Below are 26,778 nucleotides of genomic sequence, written 5' to 3'. Positions count from 1 at the left end.
TGTCTCCTCAGCATTGAGCCCCTGCCCAGCATCCCTCAGCACCCCGCAGCCCTCAGCAGCTCTGTGGTGCCAGAGGGCACAGCCCCTCAGCCTAGTTTTTGGGGTTTTTTTGGGTTCTCTCCACCCCACAGCTCGCCTGCTCCCTGCACACCCCTTGGGGTGCAGCAGCTCCTGGCACAGGGGCAGGCTGGCATCGATCAGGAATCCAGGAGAGATGGAAAGGGTCAGTGGAGGCAGAAAATTCTCCAAAGGGATGGTTCAGAGCCCCTCCAGCAGCTGCAGGAGGGAGGAAAATCTCAATCCAAGCATTTAATGAGGATCCCAGAAGTTCCACAGCCAGGTCCTCCCAGAGAGGACAGACCCCAGAGTGCCCAGCCCACCCCACAGGTGTCCGGGATGGAGAGGAGGAGCTGGAAAGAGCAGGAGCTGGGCTGTACCACACACCACGGAGTGACCCTTACAGTGCCCGGCCAAACTCCCGAGTCCTGTGCTGCCAGGACAGGAGCTGCCAGCCCTGGGAAGGGCACTGCCCTCATGGGGCAGCCAGCTCAGCTGGCCTCATCCTCCTGGGGCGTCACCTGAGGTGTCCCCAAGGCTCCCCGAGCCAGCTGGGAGCACCAGCAAGGTTTGGGGTGCGTTTTAGAGCAGCTCCCTTCCTCCCACCGTGCAGGCAACAGGAATTCTCTGCTCGGGGTGCCTGGATACCATCCCCAGCAGAACTTGGGAGCAACAGGAGCTTCGGCACCTCTTCTCTGAACCAGCCAGGAGAGGGAGACAGCGACCGCCGTGTCCCGCACGCTGCCAGCCGGGGATTGTCCCCGCTCGCACACCTTGACCCTCGCAGGGCTGCTGTGGGCACAGAGCCGCGCTCTGCGTTATCCCTTCCCGGCAGCGGAATTTTCCACCAGGCAGCTGTTTTGGAAAACCCTGTTCCCCGCTTTTATCTCCCGTCGCTGCTCTTTCTCTGCTCGGAATATATGAATGCCAAAAGGATCTTTTGTTCCTCGAGCAGTTCTTTTCTTTCCCTGCTGTTTGCTCTCTGCTGGCAGCAGGAGAGGGGTGGAGGGGGCAGTCCTGGAGCCCCTCTTTTTTTGGGGGGCGCTCGTGGGAGGGGACGCAGAGCCAGTGCACGGGGACAACAAAAACAGTGACAGCAGAAGGGTTTTCTCGTGCAAAAACCCCGAAGTGCCCAGGAGAAAGGTGAGCTCCACCAGCTCAGCAGGAGTGGGGCTGGAGGGGTTCCTGCAGCTGTGGTGATGGGAAGTTGCTTTTTAAGGATCGATATCCAGCTGTGCTCTGCAAAGCCCCATCAGGTCAAACAGGGTCACCTGAGTTTCTTCCTTCTTGGTTTCGTCCTTGTTTCTGCTGTTGTGCTTCAGCATGAGGAGAGGCAGGTCTCCCACATCAAATTCATTGGATTTTTGGTCAGTTTATTAATTTTTTTGCCATGCTGGGCTTTTAAAACCAGGCAGATGATTGGGGTGAGGCAGAGTCTCTGTGCTTGCACGTCACCTGTGTCAGGCACTGAGTGACAAAGGTCATTGTCATGCTTGATACAGCTCATCACACACCCGCAACCACCAATTCCTCCCTCTGCACAGCCCTTCATCCCTGAAAAAGGGAAACAGCAGCGTTCCTGGGAGCCTTTTTCCATCTTGGAGCAGCTGGAGTTGGCTCAGCTTCCATGGTCATGCCTTGGGGAAGGGTGGTGGCTCTCTGCCCCATGGGCTCAGGACCATCCTGCTCCTGGCAGGTTACTGATCCACTAAGAACTTCCTGAAAAGGTCTGGAAGAACATTTTGATGTCCCTTCCTTAACTCCCTTAATCGTGGCAGCAACAACAAAAAAATTCCCCCCTAAAGTGCTGCTTTTGATTCTTTCATAAACACTGAAAGCAGGAGAAAGAAAGAAAATCCCCTGGATTTCTCTCTCCCCCCATTATTACAGGTACAGCTCCTCTTTCAACTGACATGAAGGGCTTTTCTCCAGGGAAGCAGAGCAGCTCTGCCTCCCTCCACCTGCACGATCCATGGGAAAAGATTCCCAGTAATGGGCCCCCTCCTTAGCAGGGCCTTGTGGCTGCTGCTCCTCTCTCGGTGCTTTTCTGCCTGTTTGGGAGAGCTTTAATCATGGCAAAGCATTTGAAGGGAATGTGAATGAAATCACCTGCATGCACTGCTGGGAAATGAGGTTGCAGCCCAGGTGGGATCCAGGGCGAGGCACAGGAGTGATTCTTACCCCCACTGAATCCAGAACAGGGCACAGGAGTGCCTTTATTTAATATAATTTAATATAATGCCTTTATTTAATATAATTTAAATATTAAAGTGTCCATAGGACTAATTCCTTTGCATGTGTCTGGAACAGACAAATACGAGGGATGAACTTCACTGACAAACTCTTTTCCTGAATGAACTCTGGGATGATTTAAGTGCAGCACTCGAGCGTTTGATATGATGGGAGATCAGAGAAGCAATCAGGGCCTGGGCTGCCACAGTGCTGAGCACAGCAGAAGCACCTGGGAGAGCAGCACAGGCTGAGCTGGAGCCAAGCTGGGATTCTTTCTAAAAGGTGCAATCCGTCCAAGGGTTTTTTTGCCTGAGGAACTTGTTGCTGCAGCCCGTGAAGCAGCTGCTGGGTGCTGACCCCACAGGTACCACACTGCACACCCAGCAGCAGTTTTGCTGTGCGATGCTGATGGTTGGGCTGCGAGAAGCTGATTCCATGGGGTGGAGGCAGTTTGTGTATTCCCAACGCAGGACTGTGGGATTCGAAGGGCAGGAGGGTTTCCTTCGGGATTCCAGCAGCTTGCTGGCTCACCTGGATTGGAGCTGGGCAGGGTGAAAGGTAACAGGGATGGAGGGTGCTGGAAAGCGAGGGAAGGGATGGGATTTCAGCTGCTGCAGCCTGACACAAACCGGCTGCCAGTGCCCTGCTGTGCCACGGGCTTGTCACAGACAGGATCCGAGCTGGCATCAGCGCTCCTGCTCGAACTCATCTCGTGTTCTCCACCTGGTGGAATTGCTCAATGTGCTTTATTTCAGTGTGTTCCAGGAGCTCCCAGCTCTTCCTGCAGGAACAGCTCCACTGGGCTGTCCTGGTCCTGCTCCCTCTGCCCAGCCTGGCTGTGCTGGGATGATCCCACACCAAGGGCCACATCCCCAGTGAGGGATGAGGTCCTGGTGAGGTGGGACAGGCCAGCTCAGCAGGGATTGCATTTCGGGGCTTCCTGCTTCCCTGCTGGAGTGTGCTCTGTACATCACCTGGGTGCTGAGGAAGTACCAGTGGGTCAGGGCTTCGGGGTGCCCCTCAGATGTACCCCAGCCAGCTCCTGGGGAAGGGCTGTGAAGACACAGACCTCCAGGAATCCTTGCCCTTGGAAAAGCAGCTCTGGATGTGTCAGGTTTGGGGCTGGGCTGATCAGACTCCAGTGGGAATGTGGTGGCTCCCGGGACCAGCCAGGCTGGGGGTTCTGGGGTCGTGGAACAGTTCAGGGTCTCCTGCACCCATGTCAAGGTTGGGGCTGTGCCAGCAAAGTGAGGGGTGTCACTTCTGCCCTCTGGAGAGAGACAGGGGATTCATTTCTGTGTTGCTTTGCCCAGGGAGTGTCAAGGTTCTCTCAGGGAAGGATGCACAGGAACTGCGGAGTTCTTGGTCAGAGATTTTGGTTCTGAAGTCACCAGGGCAGCTCTGGGACACCTGAGTGGTGACCAAGCCCAGGTGACATTCCAGGCTGGCCAGACAGGCTGTGTGCCCTTGGCATCCTTGGGTAGGGAATTCCTGTGCTGGGAATGAGGCGGGAGCAGGGACAGGGCAGGCAGGTTTGGTTTCTCCTTCGTGCTGAGGACGTGCTGTCGTGGCAGGAGGTGACAATCGGGGGCGTGGGGGATGCTCTGACAGCCCACGGGGCTGGGGACAACAGGGGACCCGCAGGGGTCCCCCAGCCCGCGGGCCTGTGCGGCCCTTGCGGGTGGCACCGCGGGGAACTGCTCCGGCTCCTCGTCCCCGCTGTGTCCCCGCTGTGTCCCCGCTGTGTCCCGGCTGTGTCCCCGCTGGGTCCCCGCTGTGTCCCGGCTGTGTCCCGGCTGTGTCCCCGCTGGGTCCCCGCGACCACCGAGGGACCCCGGCCCGCAGCGCCGCCCGCAGCCGCCAGGGGGAGCCACAGCGCCGCAGCGGGGGAGCCGCGACCCCCCCCAAACCCCTTCCACCACCTCCCCAAAACCCCTTCCACCACCTCCCCAAACCCCTTCCACCACCTCCCCAAAACCCCTTCCACCACCTCCCCAAACCCCTTCCACCACCTCCCCAAAACCCCTTCCACCTCCCCAAACCCCTTCCACCACCTCCCCAAAACCCCTTCCACCTCCCCAAACCCCTTCCACCACCTCCCCAAAACCCCTTCCACCTCCCCAAACCCCTTCCACCTCCTCCCCAAACCCCCTTCCACCTCCCCAAAACCCCTTCCACCTCCCCAAACCCCTTCCTCCACCTCCCCAAACCCCTTCCTCCACCTCCCCAAACCCCTTCCACCTCCCCAAACCCCTTCCACCACCTCCCCAAACCCCTTCCACCACCTCCCCAAACCCCTTCCACCACCTCCCCAAACCCCTTCCACCTCCCCAAAATCCCTTCCACCTCCTCCCCAAAATCCTTTCCGCCTCCTCTCCAATTCTTTCCCTCTCTCCTCATTCCTTTCCCCCCACCCCATTTATCCATCTCTTCAAATCTTCTTCTCTCTCCCCAGTTTTTCCCCCTTTCCCAAATCTTTTCCCCTCTCCCCAAATCTCTCTCCCTTCCCCAGGCCCTTTTGCCTCTGCTCAGTCCCCAATTCTTTCTCCTCAAACATTTTCTCTCTAAACCTTTCCTTCCCAATTCTTTTCCCTCTCTGCAAACCTTCTCTCCCAATTCTTCTCCCCAAATCTTTTCTCCCCATATCTTTTTTTTTCTCCTTCCCTCCACTCCGTGGTTCCCGAATCTTTTCTCCCCATAATTTTTCTTGTCATCTTCCCTTCTCTCCCCTTTCCCCAGATCTCTTCTCCCCAAATTTTTTATCCCCAGATCTCTTATCTTCTCATCTTTTCTCCCCATATCTTTTCCTCCCTCCATCCTTCCACACCCCTTCCCCCAAACCTCTTCTCCCACTCTCTTCTCCCCAACCCTTTTCTCCCCTCCCTCCCTGCGCTCCCCCATCCCCAAACCTCCCTCCCTGTCCCCTCCCTCTCCCTCCCTCGCCCACCGCAGTGTCCTCGGCTGGTTGGGCGCTCCCTCCCGGTGCCGGCCCGCCCCGGTCCCGCCTCCTGCAGCCTCTCGCTCCGGCTGGGGCGCGCCCGGCGGCGGCGGGCGCAGGGAGCCAGCCCCGCTCGGTCCGGCTGCGGGCACAGCAGCGGCAGCAGCAGCAGCAGCAGCAGCGCCGGGCAGGGCGGCGGGGCGGCGGAGGAGGACGATGGGCCGGCGGCGAGCGGCGGCGGCGGCCGGGCGGCTGGCGCAGCCCGAACCCAGCGGCATGGAGCCCGGCGCCGGTGCAGAATGAAGGGTGCCTGCCGCCCCCCCCCGCAGACATGTCTGTGCCTTTACTCAAGATTGGAGTCGTCCTCAGCACCATGGCCATGATCACCAACTGGATGTCGCAGACGCTGCCCTCCCTCGTGGGGCTCAACACCACCAAACTCACGGCGGCCACGGGCGGCACCTTGGACCGCAGCACCGGAGTAAGTGCGGGGGGCGGCGGGGCACGGGGAGGGCTGCCCGGAGCGTCCCTGCCTCCCGGAGCGTCCCCGCATCCCGGAGCGTCCCTGCGGCTGCTCCCCGCCGCCGCCCAGTCCCTCCCCGCCTGGGTGTCCCCCGGGCTGTCACATCTCTCCTTGCCCAGGTGTCCCAGTGGCCGTGGGGGTCCCTCCCTGCAGGAGCCGCAGCGCCCCGGGGAGGGGCAGGATCGCCGCCCCTCGGGGACATCGCCGCAAAGTGTCCCCCGCGGTGGTGCAGGAGCGGGGACGGGGCGGTGAGGGGCCGGGAGTGCTGGCAGGAGATGGAGTGGCGGTGCAGGGAGCATCTCTCCCCTCCTCTCCTCCGGTTCAGCCATCCCTCGTTCACGGCTGGGGGCGACCCGGCTGCCCCCTCCCGCATCGTCCCTGCAGCCAAAGGGATGCAAAGTTTCCCTCGTCGCCGCTGCGAAAGCCGCCGGGACAGCGGGTGCGAGTCCCGGGAGGCTCCTCCGCCTGCCTCCCTCCCCGGTCCGTCCTCGGTGCGATGGAGATGCAGCCGGGAAGTTGCCGTGTGTGGCGGTGGGGCTGGGCGTCCCCTGTCCCTGCTCTGCTGGAGGGCTGGGGCTGTGCCTGAGCTTCCCACTTTGGGAATGGCTGGGAAAACCATTCCCGTCTGTGTGTCTGTCTTCCCTGAGCAGGGAAAATCGGGCACCTTCCTCCTGCAGGCTTGCACGCTCGTGCCTTCTGACGGAACTCTGCTGTTGCAGCTCTGCTGTTCCCGGAGTATTTCGTGCCGTGGTTGTGCTGCTGAGTGAATGAAGCTGGGAATTTTTTTTCTTTTTCCATGTTACCAGGGTTTATGAGATCCATTTATTATTTCCCCCCCGCCCCCCCGGTTGTTTGAAGCCAGGGAATCCAATTGTGCATCTGCCTGGGCATGTCTGTCACCGTGGGCATTTGCACGGTGATTTGTTCCGTAGTGAAACGGTGCAAAGAACATTCCCCCTCTGGCTGGGGACACTGTGACACCTTCAAAGTGCTCCGAGGCTGGGCTGGGATTAAATCATGGATCGTGCCGCGAGATCAAAGGAAAATTAAGATGGGAGAGGTTTGGGGAGCACGAGGGGCTGGGAATGCGCCGTGTTTGGGGCTGGGCTCCCTTCCCTGGCGTGTCCTGGAAGCTCAGGCACTGCTGGTTCCTCCAAACTGCATCCCATCCCTGCTGGAATTGTGCACGGGGCACGGCTCCGGGCTTTCCCTGCCTGGAATGGAGGGAAGTGTTGTCTGGTGAAGCTCCTCATCGCCGGGGGAGTCTGGCAGAGAAAAGGGGGGATCGGAACTCGCGGTGTCCGTGCGCTCGGGAGAGCTGCCGGATCCGGGAGGGCTCTGCAGCGGGGAGAGCAGTGCTCAGCCCTCAGCAGGACACTGTGCCCTCCCTGGTGCCTCGGGCACGTCCCTCTCCCGGTGTTAAGGACACGCCAAGTGCTCTGTCACCACAGCGGGGCCCGGGGTCCCCACCCCGATGAGCCCAGCGATGTCCAGCACCCGGAATTCTCGCTGCTGGCCGGCTTTCCGTGTGTCCACGCTTTCCCACTTGGTGTTTCAGCTCTTGCTCTCCTTTTCAGCCCCTTCTTTGATTTGTCCCCAATCCATATTTTTGCATTCCAAGTGAATGTTGCCAGCTGGGCCCTCGGAGGAGCCTCCAGCACAGCTCCGCTCTCTGCCACGGCCGTCCTGCTTCCTTCTCTCATTCCCCTTCACCTCCCACAGCCCTGCCAGGCCTCCCCTGCTTCATTAACCCACCTTTCCCTGTGTTAATTAGGTGTTGCCTACCAACCCAGAGGAAAGCTGGCAGGTGTACAGCTCTGCCCAGGACAGCGAGGGACGTTGTATATGCACAGTGGTGGCACCTCAGCAGACGATGTGCTCGCGTGACGCCAGGACAAAGCAGCTGAGACAACTCCTAGAAAAGGTAATGCTTGGCCTCTTCTGGCAAAAGTGGTTTGGTTTGGTGAGGTAAAAACCTGAGCTGAGCCTTGGTTTCCAGGGAAGGCCCCTTGGGATGGGTTTTCCGTGCTGTAGTTGTCCCTGTGCGTGTAGTGGGGAATAATCAGCTGCAGGCAGGAGGAGAAATCTCTCAAGTGTTTTCTGAGAGGAAAGCCTGGCCTAAGGTCGAGGTAAAACTGCTGAGATCAAAGCACCAATATTGAACTGTATCTCTAAAAAAACCCTAAAAAAATAAAAAAATTCCCCTTTTTTCATTCCGTTGGCACAAGCAGTGTCAAAGCAGCCTCAACAACAGGAGAGGAGAGAGAATTAAAAGCCCAAAGCCAAGCTTTGCTAGGCAAGGTGGAATTTAAAAGGTCAAGTAAAACCCTGCAAGCTGTTGCCATCAGGTAGCACAGAGATGACACTTAGTGCTTTTCTTCCTAATGCTGACATCCTCTTGATTAGTTTTTAATAGTCTGCTGTCCAAAGAGAGCAAAGAATCTCATTAGGGAAACATCCCCAATAACAAGAAATTTTCCAGGTAACAGATTTCAGTGAGAAAATGCTGTTTCATGTGAAATTGTGCTCTTCTCTTGCAAAGCTGAGCTGGCTCCTGTGCTGGGTACAGAATTAAACCCCGTGCCCTAATGCTATATTGGCCTGTGCCGTGCATGACAAAAGAGTTTCCATCCTGCTGCTTTGGGGGAAGCTGCTGTTTTAATTCCCTATCACAATATTAAACCTCCACTTAACTGATTGCCCCATGTGCTGAGGGCAATAAAGCCAGCCAGGAAACATTCAGCCCTAAAACAATTCTTTGGGTTGTCAGAGGCTGCTAAAAATAATCCCACTCAAGCTTTTCTTCCTCGCAGCAATAACGCCCTGGGTGCATCTGCCTGAGAGGCAGCAGGATTTATCAACAGCTCACAGGGGTGTCCAAGAGCCACTGTGTTCCCAGAACTCCTCTAAACGAGCAGGATTTGACCCAATGCCATCTGCTGATGGGCAGGAGTTGGGAATGGGAGACCTGGGATAACATCAGGAGAGGGTGGAAGTGCTCGGTGGGGCTTTTTTTTAATGCAGCTTTCTGGCTGCCAATGGATAAAAAGTGAGGGAGGAGCAGGATTTCTGGGCATGTGTTCTGGGGTATGTTACCTGCCTGCTAATCTGTCTGCATCTCACTCCCACGCTAACCTATATGAAAAACCCCAAAATAAGGAGTAGGCTCTTAGTGCCAGACAGCTGATCTTGATGGAGGCTGAACTGATAATCCCTGTAGGAAAAAACAACTGCAGAGCAGGGCTTCCAGCTTCCCAGGAAGGATTTTAATCCTGGGAACTCCTTCCCTCAGCTGACATTCTAACCCTAGCTTTGTGAGGGGGGAAAATTGCAGCTCCTGGTTTCTCCCTGGCAGCAGAGGAAGCAGCACAAGGAGTTAATTGTGCTTGGATTTTCCAAGGAGCAGGCCTGAAGTCACCTGTGGAAATGATGAGGTGTTGCAAGGAGTCAGCTGCATTTGTGTGTGTGTGCACAAAGCAATTACAGCATCTGCAGGGGAAGTCTCCATGCAGAATCTTTTGGAATTTTGAAGTTCAGAGCTGCCATCCATCCATGCTCAGTTCACAGGGATGAGGATCTGTGCAGGAACCGCAGTTCCTGTGGCTGGGAATGAGTCTTGGGCATCCTGACAGGTTAAAGAGGGGAGGGGAGGGCAGCCAGGGCTGCTCACACTGCACAGAGTGTTCAGCCCATGGTTTGACACTCGAGGTGTCTGAGCTCATCCTTGGCTGGAGTACACGGAGTCCTTCCAGCCTTACATGTGTCAGGTGCTGAGCCCAGGCCTTGGACTGCGCCCAAACCAAGACATCACCTCAGTCCTGCTCATCAACAGATTAAGTTTGAGCTCCAAGTGGATATTTATTTATTTATTTGTTTGTTTGTTTGTTTATTTATTTATTTATTCTGGCCCTCTTAGCAGGCAGGACTTCCTCCTCTGATGGTGAAACCATTTCTGGTTCTGCTTCTTCCTCTTTGCCAGTGCTGATTCCCAGATTTAACAGTTCTTTTTGTTCCTCTGATAGTCGCTCCCAGGTGTGTACAGGGGGACAAGTGGCATCTGAGCCATCACTCTGCCTTCCACAGACCTTATAAGATGAACTTTTCATATCCTGGGCCATCAGCTGAGTCCATTTCTCTGCTGATTTTTTCCCTAGACCTTGAAAAATCTCCCTCAAGATTCCTCTTGCTCTTGCTCCACCAGTTTATGCAGCTCCCCAAGGCTAAAGGTTCATCCCAGCTGAAACCCCAAAGCTGGGCTCAGAACAGCCCTTTTGGAGCTGGCCTGAAAGGCTGATCCACAGGGAAGCTTGAGCAGGGTTTAAACCATGGATTTGACCTTACAAACCTCACTGAGGTCACCAGGCCAATATTGACTCTCTGTTAACTCTGGTTTAACTGTGAAACAGCTCCTTGTCAAACAGGATGACAAGAGCAGCACTGGAAGCTTCATTTGTATTAATTTCCTATTTCAACTGCTAAAAATAACTCTTTTCCCCCAGACAGCCACAGGTATCTGTCTCACATTATGTTGGTGAAAATGAGCTTTCAGGCTGAGAGAGGAGGCAAAAAGCATTTCAGGCCATGTTTGAGGACTGCAACTGATGGATGGAGCTGAGGGAATTTAAGAGGCAGCATCCTTAGGCCAGAGTTCATTAGAGCACTTCTGTGCACGCCTCAGCCTGAGCTCCAACAGGCTCATTGAAACCTAATCATGTGCCAAAGCACTTTGCTGGATCAAGGGCATAATATGCTAATGAGGGAAAACAAGCAGCTCCTCAGCTGGTGGAGCACACGGGGCTGTCAGGGATCAGGAGTGAGGGAGACTCATTCCCTACAAATCTGGCCCAGATCTTGCCTGATGGAAAACAACACGGGCAACAAATACCCACTCTGGGCTTGTAAAATCCACCCCAGAATAGCACAGCTGCTAATTTTAGGCATCTCTGTGTAGGGGCACGTGAGGAGGTTATTTTCCTCTGCTTCAGGGAGGAGCAGGAACATTCCAGAGGTGTTTGAGGGCAGCAGCTTGAGCGAGATGCTCTAAGAGCAGAGTCTCTCTCCCTTCCCACCACCTGAGAAAAAGCATAAGGAGCCCCTCAAAATCTTGCTCAGCAGACTCAGATATTGGTCTGTCATTAGAGAAATGCTCTTTTCTGATTATTTCCAGCTGGGGTTAGGCACTGGTGGAATAAATGAGATTAATTTCGTATGAGCCCTACAAGTCATCCCTGTCTCTGGTCCTTGGAACAATCCTGCTGGGTAGATACAGCTCAACTCGAAGGATAGGCTGGATAACTGGGAATAAAAGTAGCTTGCCAGCCTAGCCACGCTTGTCTGAGGCTTCCCTTCTCCTGCATCAGGGCACAGAGAGGTCTTCAAACTCCTCCACATCCAGCCCAGGTGAATTAACACCCACTGAGAGCTCCCATTCCCTGGGGGAGGCACAGCTTAATGGGAGCTGACCAGCCTGGGGCTGAGCTCAGGTTTGCTCTTTTCTCCTCCAAACCTGCCTTGCTCTGCTCTTCCCTGCTCCTCACACCTCCCTGAGCAGGTCCTGGGGGGGTCAGGATGGTGCTGGTTCATCTCTGAGGCTCCGAGACTGAAAATAGCTTCACCTTTGCTGAGGAACACTCTGGTCCCCGGAGCACTTGTACAGAACACTCCAAAGGCTGTTGGCCTTTGCCACACAGGTCATCCATACATTTTTAAAAGATCCCTGTAATAGTTTCGGTGTCATCCTGCATGAGCAGCGGGCATTTTGATGGTTTTTCCAAGCTGGAGGTACCACAGTTGGCATTTGTCCTGCCGTGCCCTCACTCTGCCACTCGAGGTAAGTCCCAGCCCCCCCCAGCAGGATTTGCCAGCACTTGCACCACTCCTTCCTTCCCCATGCCAACCCAAACGCGCTTGGCTGTGGCACCGAGCGGGATGTGGCACCCGGGGAGCAGATCCGCGGGGACAGGGCTGGCTCCCGCTCGGGTTTGGCTCAGCCACCCACAGCTGAGCAGATTGGAAGCAGGCTGGCTCTAAAGCCAGGCCCTGACGCAGCAGCAGCAGCAGCAGGCTGGGTGCCTGATTCACTTTCCCCACGGACGTCATCGCGGTGGTGGCACTGCTGGGGGTGACGTGGCGGTGGCAGGAGCAGCGCTCGTGGGCTGAGCCCCAGCACGTCCCCGCCGTGGGACAAACGCATCCGGCCCCGCCGCAGAGCCCTTAAATATGGCTCAGTGCTCGATGCTAAAGAGGCGCTGACGTCAGAGCTCTGTTCCCCCTCTCCCAGCCTGCAAAACAGGAGGGAATATCTTAATAAATCAGATGGCAGCCAACCTTCAAAATCAGGTCAGCCTCGCTGGCGTTTCCCTCCCCTCCTCACACCTCCAGCTCGTTTTCTCACAGTGAGCCCAGCCAAGCTCCTTGCATCATTCCCTTGGCGAGGCCAGATGGGCTCCAAGCGGGAGCCGCGGGAATGCGGCACCGCGCGGCTCCGGAAGCCGAAGCTCCCGAGCGGGAGGGCACCAGTGGGGTACCAAGCGTGCCCCGGTGCTTCCCGCCTTCAGGATGCCCTCGCTGCCGCTGGGCTTGTTGTGGCCGATGCTGTGTGAGCAGGCTGCTTGGGTAATGAAGTTCTGCTGGCTGGCAGTGAGGTTTGCACTCGCGAGGAGATGGAAATGAGCACCTGGGCAGGAGCTTTGCCTCGCAGCCAGATGTGCTGCCGTCACCTCTGAGCTCTCCTCAGGTGCCTCTCAGAGAGGCCAGCCTGAGTAATGCATTTTAACCTCAACTACACCCCTCATTTCCATGTGGGATTGCTGAATTCTTCTCTGCAGGAAAAAAAATGTTTATGAAACGGGTTTTGCTGTGTTTTGGAGCACGGGGTCGTAATCTGGGAGCTGCTGTTGATGAAGCAGTAAATAATGCATGGGCTGATTGCCCTTTAGCTGTGCTGAGAGTGTGGAAAAGGTCAGCGTTGGGATGCAAGGGGGGCTGCCTCGCTGCTGGCAGCACCTTCTTAATGAGTCCCTTCTCATCTGACAGGTGCAAAACATGTCCCAGTCGATAGAGGTGTTGGACAGGAGGACTCAGAGAGACCTACAGTACGTGGAGAAGATGGAAAACCAGATGAGGGGACTGGAATCCAAATTTAAGCAAGTGGAAGAAAGCCACAAGCAGCACCTGGCAAGGCAGTTTAAGGTAGGTCTGGTTTCCAAACTGCTACCAGAGCTGTGGCCAGGGAATTGTCGGGGGGCACGGGACTGTGGCGCTCGTTCCCATGAGGGGACCAGCTGTGGGGTCCTTCCTGTCCAGAGCACAGCCAGATCCAGGTTGTGGCATCACATCCTCAGCCCTGCACATTCCTATAGGGTAAAAGGACAAACTCCATGTTCCCACACCCACCTGGGTGCCCCGAATAGGGCAGTGCAGGGTGAATCCATCAGGGGGGTCAGCAGGGAGACACCCAAGCTCTGGGTGAGCTCTGGGTGAGGTGGGTTCCCCTCTGTGGCCACACCCAGCACCCATTTCTTGGGGAAGCCCAGGACCTGGGGCTCCCTTTCCATCCCTGCAGCAGGTGGCAAACCACAGCGGGCTGTCCCCAAACCACAGCTCCCCTCGGGGTGGCTGGAGACAGGAGTTCCTCAATCAAACATCACCCCCACCTGAAAAAAAACCCAAAAATACAATTATTACAGCTGTCCTCAGGCTGGCAAGCTGCACATCTCCAGGAGTTTGTCCAGTTTTGAGCTAAAGGTGTTGGCAGCAGAGACAGCACCTCGTGATGGGTTCTGTGTGGTGTCCTGGTGCTGGGCAGAGGGGTAGCGGAGCTGCCAGCCTCTGGAATGCAGCTGGCACTGGGAGCAGTGGCCAAACCCTCAGGAAGTTGCTTGAGAACGAATGAAATTGCCAAAAAAAATGTTCTGGGCAATATTGGAATTGTACATTTTAGCTGTGCTGTGGGTTAATAGATATGAAAAATCAAATGGAGAAGACTTCGGGTGGAATTTGGGGACTTTTCTGATCAGCCACCCAGCTGATTCCCACCCTCATTTGCAGGCAGCTGGCTGGTATTTTAAAGCAGATTTTTTTAATGCTAAATACTGAAATACCACAATTATCTCATAAAAAGCTGGGAAGATGGTTCTTAAAACTTTTCACCAACTCCACCTCCTCCGCTCCCCATCTCCAGTTACTGCAGGACCCTAAATTTAGCTCTGCAGTCTGGATGGAAAGACTTGAGCATGAGTTCCTTTTATTTAATTATTTCTTTGTTTCAGTTATTATTGTTTTTCCCCCCCCTCCCCGCCATCCTGATGAGTTTAACCCTCCCCATTGCCTGCCAGGGAAGTTAAAATGAAATAAAATTAAAGCATTCCCCACATGCAAAGCGCAGGAGGAAAAAACCTCGTGGCTTAAATAGGAGGGGATGGATGGGAAGGAAGGCAATGAGGCTGAGGAGCAGTTCCTGATCCTGTTCAGCCCCAAAAAGCTTCAGGACACAGGCAGATGTCACAGCCCTGGGTGCTGGGAGCATGGCCACTGTAATTTGAGCAGCACCAGGGATTTTGAGTGTTCTAACACGCTTCATTAACGGGTAGGTGCATGCATATTAATGTCTACTCATTAGCTGCTGGAGCAGAGCATCTGCAACAAAATGCTGCATTCTGAGCCTTTAAATGAGAAAAAAAAAAAAAAAAACAACCAAAAAAAACACCCAAAAAAAAGGAAAAAATTAATTTCTGCAAAATCCATCTGATAATGACTTTTGTTTTTCTGTTCCCCGCTCGAAACCAGCGAGGAATTTTTGTCTAATTTGCTGCCAAAGCAGCATTTGAAAGAACAGCCACAGCATTTTGTTCCTGCTAATGCCAGCATTAAACTGTGAGTGCTTTGGAGCTCTTGTGTTGGTTTTTTTTCTCTCTTTAGTGCCATAAGAGTATTTGTCTATGAATGGCTATCTATATAAGGCAGGTTAGTGAGCTAGATCCTCAACAGTATTTCATTTTCTTGCTTACAGGGCTAACTAAAAAGCAAGTTTTTTCAATGCTGCAGTGACTGAAGAAGCAGTTCACTCCCATGTAACCATGAAAAGAGGGCCACAGAGCATTTTGCACCATGCATTGATTTTTTTGATTATTTTCCAAATTAGCACTATATCTCACTAAGGAACCTTGAACCACACAACCGAGATCTTCCTTTGCATGCAATTGTAGATGCATTTCATGAATAGTTTGAAACCCTTGTCAATGCATATATATCTTATTTTCTTTTATTTTTTGGAAAGAAAAAAAGAAAAAAAAACAACAACTCTTTGTGTATGTGATCTGAAGCATGTAACCCTAAGATGTTGCATTCTAAAAATGACAAATAAAGGCCTTTCCCAAATATTTTGGTGTTCTGCAGCCTGTTTAATATGTTCTTGCCAAGACATCATTCGGACCAAAAATAATAAGTGAACTAATTTTAATGCTAATAATTGTGGGATATGTGAACATTTCGCTCCCATAGGAAGCACCCAGGTCAAGGCAGAGTGTTGCAGATTTTTGCACGCATAGCACTGAACCGAGCTTATTTTAACCTTGCAGGCAATAAAAGCGAAAATGGAGGAACTTAGGCCTTTGATACCAGTGTTGGAAGAGTACAAAGCCGATGCCAAATTGGTATTGCAGTTTAAAGAGGAGGTCCAGAATCTGACGTCAGTTCTAAACGAACTCCAGGAGGAGATTGGCGCCTATGACTACGAAGAGCTTCAGAACAGAGTGTCAAATCTTGAAGAAAGGCTTCGTGCATGCATGCAAAAATTAGGTAGGCTCAGAACCACCATGGTGGCCCTGGCTCCAACACCACCGGTGCCAACGCACGCATCCCGGCCGGAGGCAGAGATGCCCCGCTGGACATCTGGTGCCGTGCCCGGCCGCGAGGGATGAGCTCCACACAGCCAGGGGCGATCCTGCCAAGAGTTACGCCACCAGGAGCATTCCTCCTGGGAGTAGTCCTGCCCAGGATTACTGGCAGGAGCAATGCTGCTCGTGGTGTGAGCGCTTCAGGATCCTGCCCCGGGAGCGGGCGTGTGGGCGGCGCTTGCATAAGTGGCAGCTCACACTTATGCAAAGCCAACACTTGCACCCCTTTTGCTTCTGCATCCCTGGACCTGGCCCGCCAGAAAAGGGCTCTGCTCGTGGTGGGGGGTGTGGGGCTGTGCAGGCTGTGCCTCGGTTTCCCTCGTTTCCCTTTCTTTTTTTTGCATCTTGACAGTCCCCCCGGAGCAGAGCATGACGGAGCTGGCGCGGGGGCGCGGTGCGGTCCTGCCCTTGTGCGGGATGCGAATCCTCCCTCTCCCGTTCCCTGAGGGAGCAGGGAGCCATTTCCATCAGGCTGCTGCTAAACCACCAGGGATTCATCTCCAACCTCATTCAGAGGGTTTTAATTGACTGAAAGCCGTGGGTCAGTTGTGGGGAGACTCAAACCAAAGCACGTGTTGCCAAACCCAGTGTGTGACCCCAAACACAGGGGCAAGGAGGAGGGCACCGCCTTCCACAGCTGCAAGGACTCTCTGCACCATTTGTTGGGCCAGCTCTGACTTGATTTAATTTCTCCTTCCATTATTGACTTTCTTGCTACGCCATTTAGATAATCCAAACACATTAACTGCTCTGCAGTCTATTTTGGTAGCACATACGAAATTACACTCTCAGGTAACTTCGTGGAAGATCAGATCTCTTCTGAGCACTTTATATCCTTGGCAAGGTAACGCTTTGTTTCTCTCTCGGCTCTGCTGCTGGGGTTGCTTTTGCTTGTTTCTAGGTGCCTCCACACCTCTGTGAGCAGCCACCTCCCCTCTATTCCCCCTGCATTTCCATCCTGTGATTCCACGTAGGGATCCATCCCTTGTAGGCTCCATCTCACTCAGAGAGTAAAATTCCCACTTAAATCTGGATTTGAACTACAAATCAGGCACCAAGATACCCCTGGGACAGGTAAAACCCCCTGCCAAGAGAGAGATCAGCGTTTGATTTCTCATTAATTAACAAGCACGGGTGCCCCAGGTTTGGGATGAGAGCAGGACAGGCTGGGCCTTTCTGCCTCGTTCTGTTGTCCCTCCCCTCACCCCACAATGGTCCCAGGGAGGGCAGCAGGGTTGGGGATGGAGGGAAATTTTGACCGTGCCCTCACCCACTCGAATTTCCCCATGAAGGCTCGGGGGACAGGAATGAGCAGGGCTGTCATGACTTGGTCTCTAATTCCTGGAGCTTTATCAGGTGGGCACCGTGCAGGAATGAGAGAACTGCAGTGAGAAAGATAAGGAAGGATGAACAGATAAGGGAGAAAGATAAGAAAGGAGAACAGGCCCAGGAGGGTGGGGTGGGACTAAGGGCACACAGAGACCTCCTGGCAGCCCCACAGCCCCAGCAAGGGCAGCTCTGCCCTGCAAATGGATCCTCTCATCCTGCCCCTGCTGAAGGCAGAGGTGAAGGAGGAGAAGCTGCCCAAAGAGGGATCCCCTTGCTGCACCCAGAGCCTTCAGCCCATCCCTTGAAGATGAGGAGGAGCTGTGGGTCATAGAGAGAGGGAGCAGCAGCAGGAGCAGGGATTTGAGACTTTAAACTCAGGGACAGCTCTTTAAACAAAGCCACCCTGGCCCCCACAGCCCCTGTGCAGCCAGGGAAGCTGGGACAGTCCCCCCACAGACCCTGGGCAGGCTTTAAGGAGTAGCTCCCAAACCATTCAGGGCTCTGAAAAAATAGAATTTGCTCTTGGACCATTAACCCTTTCTACTCATCCCATCCTCTCATGCTCAGGTCCAGCTGGGACCAGTAGCCCAGATAAGAATGAGGCAGGTAGGGATGCTGAGCTCTTGCAGGCAGCCTTGTCTAGCAACTTTTGGGTGTTTTTTTTAATCTTTTTAAGTCTTTAGCTGGGCTTTTTGGCTTCTCCCTGCCCTTGCTCTCTGTCTGTGACCGTGGGGTCAGGGCAGCTGTCTCGCAGCAGCCCTGGATGCTCACAGAGGTGGGTTCTGTGCCTCACAAAGGTTCATCCCAGAGGATTTGCTGCTCACTAAGGAGGCTGATTTATTTGGTCACTTAAAAGCAACAGCACGGATTGAATTTCCAATGCTGTTTATCTCTGTGGCATGTAAACCACTGGAAATGGTTGTTAATTGAGTTAAATTCAGATAACAGCCTTACAAATGCTTTGCTGCCACACAGTGAAGCCCTGATTGCTGAGGATTTTACTTTGCTGCAGGTTTTCTGCTCAGCTGGGCTCACTGATGTCTCAAGGAGCACATTTTAGCTGGGATTTGCTGCTGCCCTGGAGTGTGTGTGCCTCAAACAGGGTGAGGGAGCTGCTGCAACAAGCACAGGCCAAGGACAGGGGAGGGATGTGCCACATTCCCATCCAGTTCACCGCTCCCAGGAAGCTCTGACAGAGCAGCAGCCTTTTCCTTAGCCAAGGTCCTGTTCTGCATTTTGGGTTTCCTAAGCATTATTGATGGATCAATAGTGAAAACACTTCCTGACCCTGGCATGTGTGTGGAGGGAAAAAAGAAAATCAATAATGGCAGCTTCAATCTGTGTTTCTGTTTACACTCCTGAAGATCCCTATTGATACAGGGATTTTAGCCTTTCCATTAATGTTCCTAAGAGGAAGTGTAGGGGTTGTCACTCCTTGGATCAAGGGGGAATTTCACTCAGGCAGCACAAGCTTTCCCTGAGTCTTGGGAAAAATCCTGGTGTGGGAATGGGGATGGAGCCCCATCCCTGATGGTTTTGGGCTGGAGTGCTCCTGGCCAGGCAACAGAGAGGCAAGATCCAGGCACAGCTCAGCTGCCACAGCCCCATCCCTGCTGTGGAGGGATTGGATTGGGATGGGGGGATCAGTCCTTGGCTTCCTGGGAAGCCAGAGCAGGGAAAGATCCCAGCTGTAGCAGCAGAGCCACGGAGCCCAGAAGGAGCTGGTGCTGGTGTCTGTGCGTTGGTGGAGGAGTTGCTGTGAGCTGCCAAGCAGGACTTGTGGGCAGGATCCGAGATCTGGAGCGGAGGTGTTGGCATCCTGGGAGGAGGGGAGCGCCCGCTTTCACCGGCGGGAGGGGAGCAGCACCCGATCCTGCTGGAAAATTCCTGAAGGAAGGGGCTCTGTGGGGATGCATTTTGTGGCAGGGCTGCAGCGGGGGCAGGACAGAGGCAGGTGGCTGGAGGGACACTTGGGAAGAGGCTGATTTTTGTCCTGGAAAAAGGACCTGAATAGTGCTGGGCAAAGAGGACTGAAAGCAGCTCCTCTGTGAGGCCCTAAAAGTGGCTCCTCAACAGGTTTCCCGTGTCCTGGACTCCTGGGTGAGCACCAGGACATGCTTTTCTGTGGCACATTTGTCCCTGAGTGACCTGGAATACCCATAGCATCCCATCCTCCTGGATCCCACCAGGAGGCTGGGTTTGCAAGAGGCTCAGCTGCTGATATTCCGAGTGTGGTGTGGATCTCCTCAGGTGGGTGAGGATCCCAGGGGCTGGAACTGGCCACGCCTGGGTGGCAAACCCAGGAAAGCTAAGCAGGGATCTTGAATCCATGTTAAATTCCCTCCCAGCAGCTTGGGATAGGTTTACACCAGGAGAGAGAACACGCTGCCCTGTGTAAGAACAACCCCCTTGCGCTGCTGAGCAGCTGGGGTGTGTGTGCCTCTAGCTAAACGTGTAGGAGATGTTGCAAACAACACTGCTTTACCCTTATCAGCTGCTGCTGCTTTTTTTCTTTTTAAACTATTTTTTTTTTTTAAATCAATGGGCTTTTATACAACGCTCCTCTCCAGGGAAATGGGAGGAAGAGATAAAAGTGACAGCAATGTAGGGCTGCGATAATGGAAGGCAGCGCTGAGCAGATCTGGGATTAGGGGAAGGCTGGACCCCTGTGAGACATTAAAATCTGTTATTTTAACCCATTGCATCCTTTCTCCAGTACTTTGCTCTCCCTCTGAGCTGAGAGGTTTGGAGTGCAGCAGGAGGGCAAATTCCTGTGCCTCGTGTGTTAGGAAATCTCTGCTTTTTGGTGGCATCTCTCGTTATCTGCCTGGGTCTGGAGGCTGTGGGAACACTGATGGTCCCCTTGGTCATGACCTGCTGGTGCATATCAGGAGTATCTGCATCTGTTTTCTGCCCTGGGCTAAGGGGATCCCTTTGGCCACAGCTCAGAGCTGGAGCAGGTGGATGTGTCTGATCAGCAATTAAAATGCAGGTGAGAACAGGCTAAGGAGAGAGGCAGCTGAGAGAGATTGCAGAGTTCTGGAAACACTCAAGGTCTCAAATCCATGATTCTATGAAGGTCAGGTTGGACAGAGCTCTGAGCAACCTGATCTGCTTGAAGACATCCCTGCTCATTGCAGGGGGTTGGACTAAATGACCTTTAGTGGTCCCTCATAACAAACCATCCTATGATTTTAATTGGTAATTTGGAGCAGGCTGACCTTGTCCTGAGCTGGCAGAGCTCTCCCTGTGTTCCAGCAGCACCTGCAGGGGCTCCCACCTGCAGCCTAGCCCTGGGTACCGCTGAGCAAGTACCGCAGTGCCGCCCGCCACAGCACCCAGAGCAGCTTCTTCACCCCAGCACTGCCACCTTCCCCTTCCCCAGCCTGCCAGAGGCTTCCACATCAAAAAGGAGAAGTTAGGAAACACCTCCTGAACTTCAGGTGGTGGCTGTCCCCCGTTGCCTCTGCCCTGAGCTTGTCTTGCTCAGGACCAGCTCTGCCCTGGGTGTGTCTGGGTTTTAAATGAGCTCTCCCTGCCCAACAGGACATCCGCCACCAGCCCCAGTCCCTCCTGAGGTGTTTTCATCTCCTCACTTGTCCCTCCTCACTGCACACGCGTTCAAATGTTGGTGAGGCAGGGAACCAGAGTGGCAGCTTTGCTGAAACTTGGGGATGGTGTTGGGAAAAGGAACTTGGATGTGGCTGCACCTTCCGAGCTGAGGCTGCGGCGTTGCAGAGCAGGCTCCTATCCATGCTCAGCCCCAGAGGGGGGCTGGGGACAGAGCCAGGGGTGGGAAACGAGCTGGAGGAGAGGTGCTGCTGTTTCCCCTCTTATTTAGGGCTTGAAAACGCAGCGAGGCGCTGAGCTGGCTCCCTGAATTCAGCAGACGTGGAGCACCTGAGCGTGCCTCAAACCTGGCTCGCAGCGCTCTGCCGGTGCCCATCCCTGTGGTGGTGAGGCTGAGTCTGGCAGGATTCCCGGGGCAGCTGCTGAGGGATCCTCGGGACGCTCCCACCTTCACCCTGCTGCGCTGGGGTTCCTGTCCCAGAGCTGGCTGCTGGATCCATCAGCGTTTGCTAAGTGTGCAACCCGAGAGGGAGCAGGGAAAGCGGCTGCTAAATGACCTTTGCAGGGAGGAGGTTTTTATTGTGTGCCATTTTCCACCTTTCTCTTTTCTCTCCTCTTCATAACCTGTAACAAACGCACGTTTCCAGCAGGGCTGGAATAGGCACGGCTGCCTTTTTCTCTTGGCGAGCAGCTCTTGAGCTCGTTCCTCCGCCGGGCTGCTCAGCCCTGGCTCGCTGCTCTCATTCTCAATTCTGTGACATTCGCAGCTCCGGCTGCTTCAGCAAAGCTCCTTTTCTTGGGGACAGCGATAAGGACAATTGTCACCAAGAGGCGTGAAACAAACAAAAACATCCCACACTTGTTCCTGACCTAATTCCCTGTAATTAAACCAACCCTCAGCAGGGCAGAGCCGTGGGCAGAGCGGGGTGGGTGGGACTGGCTCCCGTGCCCCTCACGGGGCTGATGTGCTCACCAGCCTTCCCCTCTTTTCCAGCCTGTGGGAAGCTGACGGGAATAAGTGACCCGATCACAATTAAAACCTCGGGCTCCCGGTTTGGATCGTGGATGACGGATCCTCTGGCTCCCGAGGGAGAGAACAAGGTAAGGGTGTGACAGCGTCATGCCTGTGTCCCAGCAGTGTGGCTGAGGACAGTGAACACTCCTCACAGCCCAGATCGTGCCCTGGGAAACCTGGGGAATGTCCTCATTCATCCCACAGGGCTCTGCTGGCAGCAGGAGGGGGCTGAGCATCCGCAGGGAGGGAGGATGAGGAGAAGTTGAGCGGCCCCTGCAGTGGTCCGGTTCCTGGGCAGGTGAAACTCATTGCAGTGATGAGAGTTCACGGGCTCAGAATTGTCACCACAAGGTCTGCATGGGAAAAAAAATCAAGTATTGGGTTTCTAATCCGTGTTTAGCAGCCAGAAGGGAGCTGGGGCCGAGCAGAGGGACCCGTGGTCCTGGTCCCTGCTGCTCTTCTGCTGGCAGCGCCTCTGATAATGTCATCTGCCTGCATTTGCCCTCCATCCTCCACCCTCATTGTTGTGAGGAATTAACTGACTGCAGCCAGAGAGAGAGATTTGTTTTGCTTTGTTTTGGTCTCTTTTTTTTTTCCATTCAGACCATTCAATTTTGATCCCAAGGAGGTAGGAGGCCAATAACTGGCTGAAAATCAATCCTGGCTCCCCATGACTGATGGAATGGAAAATATCTCGAGTGTTTGCTGAGGATTTGCAGGCAGCAAAACAAAACAAAAAGCACAAAGCTTGGCTGCCTGTAATTCCTTCCTGCATGCAGCATCCCTCAAAGGATAAAGGCACCGGCAAGGGCTGGATCAGGGCACCTATTCTGGGAGCTGTGCCCTGGTATCAGCTCTGTAGCTAAGAGAGGACGAGGGATGCTCTGGAGAAGTCACCCCTGGGTGGTTTCTTTGAAGGTGACTTGAGTTGTCCCCTCCAGCAGCCAACTGGCTGGCACTGGTTCCCCAATTCAACACCTCCATATTTTACGGTTACTAAGCAAAATTTCACTTCCAGCCCAAATAAAACCCTGCTTAGAGGTGAGGCAGGGAGGTTTTACCCACATCACGTCTCATTTTGCTCGAGAGAGGGGACAGAATTGTCCCCTTCAGGCTGTGTTTGCTGCTTCCCTTGGCACTAAGATAATTTTCAGCTGAAGCTGGTGGTTCGCATCCTCCCGAGTCTTCAGAGGTTTTTGTCTCAAACCACTGTTTTTTGATATGTTTTTAGGCATGCCTTTTTCTGCCGTGCATTTTTGTTGTACGAGTAGGCTGCGAGCTGGAGCTGAAGCTTCCCAAGCCTCTCTGTGTATTTAATATACAAAACCTGCTGGGAATTTCATTAGGAACACACCATTAAGGGAACTTCATTGGCTGCTCAGCAGAGTGGCAAAGTGGGGATGGGCAGAGGTGGGCAGTTTATCATCCCCAGCTTCTGGCCCCGAGCCCCAGGAGGTGTTTGGTGCTCGTGTGATCATTTGTTCATGTCACGAAACCACGGAATACAACTGGGGGAGGTTTGTGAGCCCCGGGGGAGCAGCAGGTGGATGCTGAGAGCTGGGATTGCTGTGTGTGGGCAGGAGGAGGCTGCTCAGAGCCAGCTGCTGTGATGGGACATGGCTCATCCATCAATCGCTGCTTTTCCAGACCTTGGAATGCTGTTGGGTCCTGCAGCCCCTGCGTGGTGACACAGGGCTCTGCTGGGCTTTAAAAACAGAGCACAACATGTTTGCGTGTCAAATTCTTCATACCAGATCATGAAGTGGGAACAGCAAAGAGACAGCCTGGATTTGGATATTTTTCCCCTTCTAATTTCCCAAGCTGGTTCAGTTGAAGGCAGGAGTTTCATTTCCAGCTCTGGGTGTTCTCTGGTGCTTTGCAGCCACCCCCAAACCCACCAAGGTTTGGGGCTGGGGGTCAGAGCCATTTGCCACACCCTCATTCCCCACCTCTGCAGGTTTTCCAGGGAGGTAATGCTGGAAGGCTGAAATTCCCTACAAAGTTTTTGGAGACCCCATTTGACTTCCCAAAGGCAGCAGCCAAATGTTGGGCTGTCCTTCTCAGAGACTGATGATCACACTCCAGACACGGAGCTGTCACATTTTGCAAGGGGTTTGCAGAAGAAATCTGCACTACATCACCCAAATCTGCAGCCTTAAAGGCTTCCCTCTTGCTAAATTTACCTTTTCTCCTTCCTAAATTTACTTTTTCTCCTTCCTAAATTTACTTTTTCTCCTTCCTAAATTTACCTTTTCTCCTTCCTAAATGGCTCTTACAGAAAGCAGCTCTCTCATTTTCAGGCAGCAACTGCATCCAGAATGTCAGTGGCTGGCTGGATATTTCTTGTGGATATTAACTGCACAGCTTGGTCATTTGCCTCGGAATTGGTTTCATATAACAAAAGCTTTTTTTTTTTTTAAGGAGTCTAGACAGTGTCCCCAGTGAACTGGCACTTAAATGATAATCTAAAATCTCCCCCCAATCTACCCAGAGCAAGATTTAGATGTCTTTGTCTCTTATATTTCAGCAGCCTCGCTTTAAGCTTTTTGATGCAGCAGTGTATGATTTTTAAACCAATATGGACTTTTTGCCTGAATTTGCCTGACAATGAGTGATTGCATCCCTCGCTCCCGCATTCCAAATTAATGGAGTTGTGCACAGCAGCTGCTGGAATTTACTGAGTGCCACCTCGGGAAACAAAAGCAGCAGTGACAGAAAATGTGGGTTTAGCCAGGGAAATGTTGCTAATTGCCCTCAGGAAGGAAGGATGGTGGCAGTGGTTCAGCATTCCCAGGGGAGCACTTAAGCCAAGGAGATACCAGGTTATCCCCCAGGGAAAGCTTTGCTGTTCGGTTGATTTCTTAGCTGATTTCGGGGGTCCAGAAATTGGGGTTATTTCTGGGTGTAGGTGACAGATGTTGGCTGGATTCAAGGCCAGATTGGTCGGGATTTGGAGCAGCCTGGGCTGGTGGAAGGAGTCCCTGGCAAGGGTGGGACTGGATGAGTTTTAAGCTCCCTTCCAAACCATTTTATGACAATTCCATAGTTCCTGGCTGTAGATTTCTCTCCCAGCCCAGTTTTTGGGGTGATTCCTAACCCCCCCGTGTTTGTGTTGTCCAGGTGTGGTACATGGACAGCTACCACAACAACCGCTTCGTCCGGGAGTACAAATCCATGGCGGATTTCATGAACACCGACAACTTCACCTCCCACCGCCTCCCCCACCCGTGGTCAGGCACGGGCCAGGTGGTCTACAACGGCTCCATTTACTTCAACAAATACCAAAGCCACATCATCATCAGGTTCGACTTGAAAACGGAGACCATCCTCAAGACGCGCAGCCTGGACTACGCCGGCTACAACAACATGTACCACTACGCCTGGGGCGGCCACTCGGACATCGACCTCATGGTGGACGAGAACGGGCTCTGGGCCGTCTACGCCACCAACCAGAACGCCGGGAACATCGTCATCAGCAAGTTGGACCCCAACACCCTGCAGAGCCTGCAGACCTGGAACACCAGCTACCCGAAGCGCAGCGCCGGCGAGGCCTTCATCATCTGCGGCACCCTCTACGTCACCAACGGCTACTCGGGCGGCACCAAGGTGCACTACGCCTACCAGACCAACGCCTCCACCTACGAGTACATCGACATCCCCTTCCAGAACAAGTATTCCCACATCTCCATGTTGGACTACAACCCCAAGGATCGGGCTCTCTACGCCTGGAACAACGGGCACCAAATCCTGTACAACGTCACCCTCTTCCACGTCATCCGCTCCGACGAGTTGTAGCCCGGCCTTGGTTAGAAACTGGGTTTAGGAAAAAAAATAAATAAATAGAATAAGAGTGAAAATTTAAAAGGGAAAAAATAAATAAAAAGGGAAAAAAAAGGGAGAAACTAATTTAAGGAAAAAAAAAAAGCTCATAAGGAAACATACTTCAGATAAGTAAATATATAAACAGCTGCCAAAATTAAGACCAACGTCATGGAGGATTACCCAGCATAAACCTGACAGATCAGCATTACCTCTACATTTCTAGAAGTCTGGCCCTGTGTTATAGACTCACGAGTAACCATGTACTTGCAGCTGGAACTGCACTCAGAGAACCACTTCAGTTTGGGGTTTTGTTTTGTTTCTGTTCCGATAGCAAACCTAGAGTACATCCTCAAGCAGTAAGGCAATGACTGTTGGAAGTTCACCCTCGGGAGCCTCGCTCTCCTCCGTGTGTGGGTTGCATGGACATTCCCCCGGCGTCACGGGCAGCTGTGATGGATGTGTGGAAAGGAAAAGCAGGAAAAGCTGACCCGTGAGGAGCTCTGGCTGTCTCAACAAGACCTATCACAGGTTAGTTTTCTTCGCCTTCCATTGCAGCTACTGTCTCTCTCAACTGTGTTCTTGTCACTTAGATTAACTGTGCTGAGACCCGAAGTAGCTCATGGATCTGTGTCTTAGTAACTTATTAAACACGATGGTTTAAGTATGTATTATGAACAAGTTGTTGTACCCATATTGTTTGAACTTATGTATTCAGCAGCTATATTGTATAATGTATGTCTGTTATTTACCAGAGGTGGCAAAACTTTGTATGTCCAGTTTATGCAATGAATGTTGTAAATGCAATGATGTAGTTTGGATTTAATAAATGATGGTTCTTTCGTTTCTAAAAAGGCAAAAAAAAAATAAAAAATAAAAAAAAAGATATCAGTGTTCACCCTTATACACAGGTAACCAATTTCATGTTGATAATTACAAGAATATTCTCTTACTGTTATACTATCTGCATAGCATTATGGTGGTTGGAAATCGCTTCCATGGAGATTCTGTGGCAGCAGATTCCCATGGGAAGCTTTGTTTATGGAAGTGTGAAGGTAATTAATTTTTTTTAAGAGGAAAACTTTGTACTATCCACAGTTATCTAAGGAACAATAAAACTATTAGGAGACTTCCCTGCTTTGTTTGTTGTCTTCTCTGTGTGAGTGAGCGAGGGAGGGAGAACAGGAATTTTTGGGGGTAAATGCTGAGCAGCCATCCTGAGTTTCCTTCCAGGGAATATTTCCTGATGTGTAGCTGGGGCTGGGGGTTGGGAAGATGGAGGGTTGGCTTTCTGCTCCGTAGGGATTCCCTTGCCATTTTCATCTGGAGCAGGCCCTGCTTCAAGGAGATAAAATCCTGTGGCTGCTCCTGCTGTGGGCAGGGTCCGGCCACCCCCTCA

At 53.1% G+C, this 26,778-nt stretch overlaps 1 protein-coding gene across 2 annotated transcripts in view; it reads left to right on the top strand.

Moving 5' to 3' along the window:
* Nucleotides 1-26,512, top strand: part of OLFM1 (olfactomedin 1) — a 32,290-nt gene extending 5,778 nt beyond the window's left edge. The window contains exons 1-6 of one of the 2 annotated variants that reach the window (XM_048325218.1): nt 5,330-5,708; nt 7,525-7,674; nt 12,786-12,941; nt 15,329-15,548; nt 21,540-21,646; nt 24,681-26,512. In XM_048325218.1, the coding sequence (XP_048181175.1) occupies nt 5,559-5,708; nt 7,525-7,674; nt 12,786-12,941; nt 15,329-15,548; nt 21,540-21,646; nt 24,681-25,355 (1,458 nt within the window). In that variant the 5' untranslated portion in view covers nt 5,330-5,558 and the 3' untranslated portion in view covers nt 25,356-26,512. Of the gene's footprint in view, nt 1-5,329; nt 5,709-7,524; nt 7,675-12,785; nt 12,942-15,328; nt 15,549-21,539; nt 21,647-24,680 lie in introns of those variants that run through there. The other variant, XM_048325219.1, reaches the window with a different exon arrangement.
* Nucleotides 26,513-26,778: the final 266 nt, after the last annotated feature.

The sequence above is a fragment of the Corvus hawaiiensis genome, chromosome 21, assembly GCF_020740725.1.
Source record: "Corvus hawaiiensis isolate bCorHaw1 chromosome 21, bCorHaw1.pri.cur, whole genome shotgun sequence".
In the NCBI taxonomy this organism is placed as follows: domain Eukaryota; kingdom Metazoa; phylum Chordata; class Aves; order Passeriformes; family Corvidae; genus Corvus; species Corvus hawaiiensis.
The sequence above is the reverse complement of the archived record's forward strand: the minus strand, read 5'-3'. Positions and strand labels throughout refer to the sequence as shown.